This window comes from Limanda limanda, chromosome 21, assembly GCF_963576545.1.
Source record: "Limanda limanda chromosome 21, fLimLim1.1, whole genome shotgun sequence".
NCBI classification, from domain to species: domain Eukaryota; kingdom Metazoa; phylum Chordata; class Actinopteri; order Pleuronectiformes; family Pleuronectidae; genus Limanda; species Limanda limanda.
In genome coordinates this window covers 12,817,234-12,826,329 of record NC_083656.1, presented here as the reverse complement: position 1 = coordinate 12,826,329, position 9,096 = coordinate 12,817,234, and the positions used below count along the sequence as shown (strand labels likewise).

Genomic DNA, 9,096 nt, shown 5'->3' with positions numbered 1-9,096 from the left:
TGCTGGCAAAACTGCTGGCAATCATGGACCATCCCTCTCACCCCCTCTACAAAACACTGGACAAGCTAAGGAGCAGCTTCAGCCACAGACTCATTCAACCCCGCTGCTCTAAGGAACGATACAGGAAATCATTCCTCCCAACTGCAATAAGACTGTTCAACTCATCTACCTCTGTCAGAGCCTCCATCACAGAACTGCACTAAACATGTCTCCTGCACTGTGGACCTGTACAACCGCTCCATATACACTTACTTCACATCATATGTGATATGTGTGCATATAAACCATATTGATATTATATATCATTTTATACAATAATATTGTCTTTTGCACACTCTGTATACATATTCTTAGATTCATAGTATATTATATTACCTATTGTATAGTCAAATACTTATATTCATATTCATACTTCTACTATGTATCATATCATACTCTCTGTATATTCTTGTTTACATAAGTCTATATACACATATTTATTTATGTGTACATGTTATAATTACTATTATTATATCACCATTACTATTATTATTATATATACTGTTGCTGCCATTATTACCATATACTGCTTTTATATTGGTATAATTACTATCATATATAAATATATATTATGTTATATTATATACTATATATACTGTACTATACTTATATACTGTCTAACAATACCATTACCATCATATCATCAGTACTTTTACCATCATCTTGCCAATGCACCTTATCTACCTATTTTATTGTATTTTTATCTTGTGCTTCTGTTTTTTTATTCTTTCTACCTTTTAATTTTATTCTATTGTATTGTATTGTATTTAATTGTATTCAAATATACCGGCTGCTATGACAACTTAATTTCCCTTCGGGGATGAATAAAGTACTCTATCTATCTATCTATCTAAAGGTTGTGTATTTGAGCAATTTGTCCAAATTCATTGTAATTTACTTTATGAGCAGCAGTCATTCTTTCACTATGGATTACAGTGTTTGACCGTGTGGGCTGTGGTTGTGCTGTGTAATGGCACAAAGGAGCCCCTGAATATATGTTATTTTCAGTTTAATACCTTGAGTCTTGCACAGTTTGATCTGTTTGAGACTAATGCACAACTTCAAGTTACAATCAGTCTTTGATAAAGTTGTTTTCCCAAGACACGAACATGAGCGTTAGAAAATGATCATTGTACTGTGCACTGTAGTGGAGGTGAGTCAATCTTTAAATGTATCCTCAGTGTGGTTCATTTGCTAGAGAGACAGAGCTACAGAGCTTCTGTTTATGTTATTTCCTCCAAAACATAATATCCTTATATCACCTCTGCCACAGAGGTTCTGTTTTCACCCCTGACTGTTTGTTGGTTGGCAGTATCACCCCAAAACTACAAAAATGTCAACCAAACCTTATGGGGGAGGAGACCCGGGAAGAAGGAAACCATTCAATTTAGCTATGGATAGGAAGTAGGTGGTGGATCCAGGATTTCATATTTTGACTTTCTTCAGGATAATGGCAATTTCTAAAACATAGGATAAAAAACATATTGAATACTCATTCTCTGAGGTCTATGATGCAGCAAAATTACCCACTCTGCTTTTATTAGCTGGTCATAAACTCGGTCAAACCAAACCAGTTAAGTCGTAGCTGCGAAACCACAGAATATTTAAATTGTGCGAGGGTGTTTTACGATGTAGAAGTTCAACGTTTAGGAGAAATAACGTTTAATTTCTTATTTAAAATTCACAACATTGAACTGTTATTCATCTTTATTTATGATTCATCCATCATCTGTAGATCTGTGTTTGTTATCAGTCTATTCAATAGCTAATCATGATAAAAGTGGTTGCGAGGCTTCCAGGAAACTTATATGATCCGAATATCTCAAAACATCTCCAGAATATATGAATAGGGTGTAACAAATGCCCCCTAGAGGACAACCCTGGTGCAGCGAATGACAAGGAAGGACACATGGACAACACAGACACATTTCATAATTATTAAATGTTCATTTTATTTATTTTTTTTATCTTTTTTTTGTTGTTTTTTTTTTTTCAAAGTCGCTTGATAATCTTGACAAAATTGCAACATATTCCATACTTCTCAAACTGACGGTGTGTCTGTTGCTATTCCAGATTAGCTGTGGAGGGAAAACGTTGTGCGCCGTTCTGGACATGTTAAGTCCTAAATGATGAAAGCAGCTTTGACCGTACAAATTAAAGTAACACATGAGGAGAGACTCCACACTGGCATCCTATGTCTTAACGTTGCGTGGTCAGAGTCTCTCTGCGCAAGTCCTGCTCTGCCAGGCCTAACGAAAGTGAGTGATTGAAGTAAAATCCAGGGGCTCAGTAGCAGAAGTGTGTGTGTGTGTGTATGTGTGTGTTTATGTGTGTGTGCGTCTGTGATTGAAGGGTTACGGGGTGCAGCACAGAACATATACAAAGAACAGGCCAAGCACAAAAAATGATTCCTTCCTGAGACATTGGCGTGTGTACAGTAATGATGGTCTCGATGACGTGTGTTGACGGTGAAGGCGTTTTGGCGTAAAAAGTGAGTCACAGGGTGCGAGGTTGCTCTGGATCCGGCAAAAAAAGTCACATATTGGTTTCTACCACAGGGAGATTTGTGAGGACTTGGTTGACAAACATCACATTTGGGACCTTCACTTGCCTGACCACTGACAGCGTCGAGGGACCACTACTATCTAGTCTTTTCCCAACCACTACAGATTATCGATCCATTCAGGGACTAACGGAGAATCACTTGTGTTTAATACAGTGTGTATGTACACCATTCTTCACATTTAACTCCCGTTTGAAGCTGGGCTGCTGTAGCTCACGTGAATCTGGCTGGCTGCATGTGGCCACCATTTTCATGAAACACCATCTCTTTCTGCTACATGGCCGGAAAAACAACAAAAAAAAGCTTTGCCCCGAGTGGAGTGCTACTCTGTTATCTACTGTACGTAAAAACATGATTTAAAAGTGAGGGGGAAGGGGGCAAAGGTTGAAATTGTTTGTGAAAGCCACATTCTGAACAGCCAGTGATTGGTTAAGGGTCTGTCCAGTATTTAGTAGGACACGAAACACGAAAGAACTTCCTTCAGTAAAATGTGCTCAAAATGTCTTTTCTTGAATCACAAACCTATAAACAAAAAAAACACATAAAGGTATTCTTAAAAAAAAAAAAAAAATCAGGTGAAGCCTAAAACTCTTCATAGTTTTAAAGAAATGAATACAGCTTATATACACAAACTCAAAGGCTACTTAAAATACACCTTAATAATGAATCTTCATTAATTTGATTTCTTGAAAGGACCTGTGACCATATCATACAACCGAGTTCATACAATCATTTTTATCCATTCTCTTGGAAGCAAAAAAAAAAGAAAAACAAAAAAGGAAAACAAATCCAACCTGGAATAGTAGGTGATATTCATTGAGACTTGTTTTCTGTGCACGTTTGTGTATGTTTGTGTGTGTGTGTGTGTGTGTGTTTGTACTGTATGTGTAGACTGGAGAGACATTTTATCATATTTTTGCTTTTTGTTAATTAGAATTGTTGTACAAATGTGATAAAACGGAAACATCTCTCTCAATACTCGTGAAGGGTATGAAACGATTCAAACAGTGAAGCAGTACAACAGTTTCTAATCTCAAGAGACATGTCCTCATTTCAATCTGCCATTCATTCTCTTCTGGACATGTCAAACACAATAGTTCCTTATCTTTTCTATATATATTTATATATATTTGTATGAAATCTGTTTTTTTTTTAAGTTGGAAAAAGAGAAAAAAAAAAAGACCCAAAGTCTTTGAGGAGGAGGAGGAGGGGGGTGGGGGGGTCTTTTGACAAGTCCCGAGTTCGCAGTCTGCCTCAGAATACAACAACAACAACAAAAAGTGTCTGGTGTTCGTCAAATCAGTCGGTATGCATTGTCCTCGTCCACATATCTGTCCCATGATGTCCCGCCCAGTCTCAGTTCCTTTCAACACTGGTCTCCACTGCATCCAGATTCCATTTCTTCAGTCTTTTGGAGAGAGGTGGAGAGGGGAGGAGCAGCGATGGAGAGGAGAGTGGAGGGAGATGGAGGAGTCATCAGCAGTGTTTACGGTGTGGTCTCTCTGGAGGCATCCTGACGCCCCCCCCCCCCCCCCCCCCCCCCCCGGCCTGCCCTGGCCCGGCCTCACCTCCCCTCGAGTCAAGACGGTGCTCCAGAGTGAGGGAAAGCAGGTCAGGAGGTGAAGGGGGTTTGTGTCCTGGGAGAGGAGGAGCACGGCTCAGCCAGTCTCCTGTGCTCAGCAGTCAGAGTCCAGGCCCCCCCTCCCTCGCTCCTCCTCTTCAGAACACCGAGGGAGGAGACAGAGCATTGTGAGGACATGTTTTTTTTTTTTTAAAAGGTGGGCCGTTACTATGGCGATTGTGTGGCTGGACTGCTTTGGGCAGAGCTAGGGGACAGACTGGGGCTGCAGCTTCCCGGGGGGGCGCCGCTCGGCCGGCTGCTCGCGGCAGCGCTCTCCAGACCTTCTGAGTTCTCCAGCATCTCCTGGATGAGAGGGGGCATGTGGCCGGGGATCTCCATCTTCAGGGTGATGACACGCTCAGCGCCTGGAGAAGGGACAAGAAAATATAAGCTTTCAAAGTTCGGACAAAACCAATTTTAAATACCAATTCATTCTTTCTATCGTACTCCATTTAAACTTGATAGGAAATGGAAAAAAGCAAGACACATTTCTAAAATGTCCAGATGTTCAGAATTATCAGTGATGTTTTAGCCTAAATAAATCTTAGGTTGATGAAAGTATCCGTCTAACACAATTTACAGATAAACCACGAATAACAAGTGTGGACCACAAACCTTTAGCGCTGATGCTTCTCAGATCAGTGATCTTCATCAGCATCTTGGGGAACATGTGCGGTTTGTGGGGCCTCCTCTTCCTTACATAAATTTTGAGCATCTCCAGCAGGGGCTCCTGCAGGACGTCCACCTTCTCCGGCTCTTCCAAGTCCTGACGATCTGTAGACGAACACACAGAAAATGTTTGTGTGTCCCACCTACTGTCATGATCAACAAGAACCACTAGGTGGTGCTCAATGAAAGAGTACAACACAGCATGGCCACTTCATTTATAGATAGAGGGGACATCCGGTCCTTCAACTAGGTGTTAAGAGGATTCACGTGCAACATTTTGGTTGTAGGTTTTTCAGGTTTTTTTGTTGTACCTCCACACAGCAAACAGATGGCGCTGAGCAGCCCCGTCTCCGCATCGTCCATCTCCAGAGGGAGGAGCTGGTTGGCGAAGGCGAAAACCAGGTCGGTGAGGGGACCAAAACCGGCGTTGTGCATCTGAGTTCGGTTGAGCGTGAGTCCATCTGAGAAAGTCATGGTGTCCTGCTCCGGTGTGTAGCGTGTACAGATCCGCAGAATCTGTGGGCAGCAGAGACAGAACAGATTGTTCAGACACTTGGAGAGACATTTCTAACCACTACGCTGTTTCCTTTTACAGATCTAGGTAGTGTTTGGTGGCATTTTGTGTGTGGGAGGGAAATCTGGGCTGTTCTTACCAGGATGTCCAGACAGGCGGCTTTGAGCAGAGTGATCTGGTCAGCGATGGTAAGCGTCGTGAAGCCGGGCAGCTGCTTAGCAAACTCCACCGTCTTGATGATGCACTTGGTGGAGAGTTCGCTGAACTTGTCCCACAGGTTTACGTCCAAGGACACGCGTCGTTCTGAGCTGTTACTCTGCAGGAAGGGAATATACATTCTATATATTAACAGGTGATCGCAAATCTACAGGTAACTGTAACTGAGTGCCTGTCACACCACTCACCGTAGTGTATTTGCCCAGCTGGCAGAGAGAGGGGAACGTCTCCTTGTGTGCCTTGCGAACCCTGTCGATCATCTGCTCCGTGTCGGGACTCAGCACGTAGCTCTCCGTGCACTCCTGCTTCTTCTCGTCCTTTTTCTTTTTGTTCCGATCATTCCTCACAGCTAAAGGGAAAAAAGGAGGGGGGACAAAGGGATTGGTATGGTGGTCGCACCAAACATCTAAGCTATATTCATCTACATTTAAATAGAGTGATTATTACAGTATCTCTGTTAAAAGCAAGCAATGAAACAGCAATGCTAATGAGATGGCTTGAAAGGGTGTAGCAACCACAACCTGGTTGCTATGTGTCAGACATTAGCACCACCTGACACCACCTCAAGGAAAACTGAGATCATGATCAAAGTCATCAGCGGGGAAGGATGTTCCCTCTCTGTCAAAGAGCAGCAGCAACCGCAGCCTGTCTCTTATCTACGGCCATAAGATAAATGTTGTCAGACAGCTATGGTAATGGGAGTGAGGGGAAAAAAAACTTGAAATAATCCAGTGTTGTTTCCCTCCGGGCATCTGGCTGAGAATAGTCTGCTCACCCCAAATGACAAAAAACACCAGGCAGGGTGTTTAGCATTGGAATCCCATTACAGGCTCCATCCATTTCTCCCGGCCTATCCACGCTGGGGTGCAGTTTAGCTATGACTTGGTTGTGTATGTGTGTGTTGAGGGTGGGGGTGGGGGTGGGGGTGGGGGTCTGGTGAGATGGGGTGCTACTTGATAAATAGTGATGGGGGATGGAGCTATCCATAAGGCTGACAAATTGCCACAGCTTTCATTAGGGGTTCCCGGCTAATCTAATAACATAATATGACAAATATCCTGCCTCTAATGGTTTTAAAGGGCTCGGCTGCTCAGCTAAAGAAAAAACCTTCCAGCTTTCTCTCTCTGTCACAAATTTCTCCCTCTCTCTTGGTTATACAACACGCTCTCGCTTGCCTCGTTGTACTCTCATTTTGTTCCATTCTCCCCGGCGCACGCTATGTCTCCATTTTAAAATTGTATTGCTTTAGCTTAAAATCCCCGGCCCATCCCTCCCTAAAATCCTCTCTATCATTTCTCTCATCTCTACCTCCCCTCGGGGTACCTGAATCTCCCCCTAGCTGCTGACCTGAGATCAGATTTTCCTCGTCTTAATCCTAACCTTTACCATTAAGGGCCAGAGAGCTCAGGCTGATGGGAGATCAGTGTCTGTGACAGGGGGGCCTGGCCCGGGGCCAGGCAGGGATGCACTAGTTGGAGCTGCTGCTCATTCATCAGCCCACAGACAGGCCTCCCTGCCTGGGAGAACATGAGGAGAAGGAGGAAGGCGGGGGCTGGAAGTCTGATGCTGCACTATGTTACTGCTAAGCACTGTCGCCAAAACAAGACACCAAGAAGACCCTGCTGTGCAGATGGAGTATGGTAATGCTTTATTTTCCGGCATTTTATTGCTACTCATGTGGTAGCTTAGCGTAACCACAGTCACTCATACACATGTAGTCCTGCAGTGGAAAACAAAGCAGTAAAGTGTGACAACTGATATTTTACACTACTTCAGGATGTAAATCATTTTAGTGAAAACAAGCAGATCAGTACACAGCCGTAATGCGCTAATTATGACTTAGTTAGCGGAGGAACACCCTCGCAAACAAGCGTTAGCTTTTGAGGCCAGTTACATAAAATGGTAGTAGAGCTGCTGAACGTATCTGGGCCGGCTCTGCTCGTGGCACCGATTGGGAATCTGCGTCCTGTCTGCCGCGAGGGGAGGGGGGGGCGGGTGGGCCGCAAAACAATCGATGTCCAATTAATTCACAAATAAAAGTGGGGCATCCCTAGTGCCCAGACATTACCCGCACTGACAAATTGGCAGCACAATCATAAGCCGCACAACACAATTTAATGAAGTCATTAAAGAACTATTAGGCACGACTGGCGATCTGTCATGGCGAATTGCCACATGCAATAACTTGGAGGAGGGGGGGGGACTGTGGCAGGGGAGCTCAAATGAAAGAAATACTGCCTTGCTTTTTTATTATGTACGCGAGTGTGTGTGTGCATTTTTATGTTGGTGTGGGTGTTACTTCAAGCAATGCATCTTTCAAAATGCATTATGAGAATATGAATGCTAATGGGGGGACTTGCATCCTGAATTGTTTGTGGTTACATGTTCATTGCATAAAAATGATTTACAAGAGCCAGTGTGCAACGTGTACAGAATATTGTAAGAGTGTAGATGTACACATACACGTGTACACACACACACACACACAACTCAATCATTTGTTCTCATTCTGGATTTTAGCTGCAACGTGCAGTTAATAGACAATTTCTGTTAGTGCCTCAGTGTGTATGTATTTCTGTGTGTGTGTGTGTGTGTGTGTGTGTGCCTGTTTGTGTCTGTGTACAAGACAGAGAGGTGGGCAGAAAGGGATAATTCGTGTGAGGAAAATTAAAGCACTGGCAGCTCGTCCATCACACAGATTAAATTCAATGGAAAGATAAAAATGTCAATGTTCCCCCCCGCTCCTGCTGCTCGCAGCGCAGAGCCACCTTCGACAGTGATGAAACTTTCTCCCTCCCTCCCTCTGTCCTCCAGCCTCTCTCATCCCTCCCTCCCTCCCTCTGCTCCCTCTCTCTCAATTCCTGAGTTTCATTCTCAGTACTCTTCCCTCTGCCTTCATCTCACTCCACTATCCTGCCTTCCAGGCTGATGTTATCCTCCCCCTTCCTCACTTCTACATCATTCTTTGCTTCATCTTATTTTACTTGTTTTACTTTTGGCTATCACTGGAGGATTGTGCAACTGAACCATGTGATCACCTCTCAGGAACAAAAAAAACTTGAAATAGGCAAATGTCAGCAGTGGGAATTAACTAACTATAGTATGAATATGCTTTTAATTAAATTAGACGTTGTATACACAGAGGCTACTTAAGGTGGGTTAGTGATCCTTTAAAACACAGCAAAGGTTAGGTTAGGATCTGCATGGCTTGCAACCACTTATATATCTATGAGCACTTAGCATACTTTATTTCCCCTATTTAAATTTAAATAAATTACAGACTATCCGAAGAGGAAAATGCAAATCAAAAGAAATGTCCAACTGTTTTATGTAACAGACGCGTTTGTTCCCAACCTGTTACTCATCTCATGACCACATCCATGCTGCAAAGTACGTCACTGGCCTGAGGGCAAAGTGAGCATGAATGTTACTTTGTAATATTATTGTAATTTTTGATATCTAGATATGAAATGT

The 9,096-nt window shown here is 43.1% G+C and overlaps 1 protein-coding gene across 2 annotated transcripts in view; it reads right to left on the bottom strand.

Annotated features, from left to right (window-relative positions):
* Positions 1-4,149: 4,149 nt before the first annotated feature.
* The window catches only part of raraa (retinoic acid receptor, alpha a), a 75,787-nt gene continuing 70,840 nt past the window's right edge, over positions 4,150-9,096 (bottom strand). For both annotated transcript variants that reach the window (XM_061095109.1, XM_061095108.1), the window contains exons 4-8: positions 5,811-5,971; positions 5,546-5,722; positions 5,204-5,408; positions 4,839-4,997; positions 4,150-4,588 (exon numbers count right to left, since the gene is read on the bottom strand). In XM_061095109.1, the coding sequence (XP_060951092.1) occupies positions 4,392-4,588; positions 4,839-4,997; positions 5,204-5,408; positions 5,546-5,722; positions 5,811-5,971 (899 nt within the window). In that variant the 3' untranslated portion in view covers positions 4,150-4,391. The remainder of the gene's footprint in view (positions 4,589-4,838; positions 4,998-5,203; positions 5,409-5,545; positions 5,723-5,810; positions 5,972-9,096) is intronic.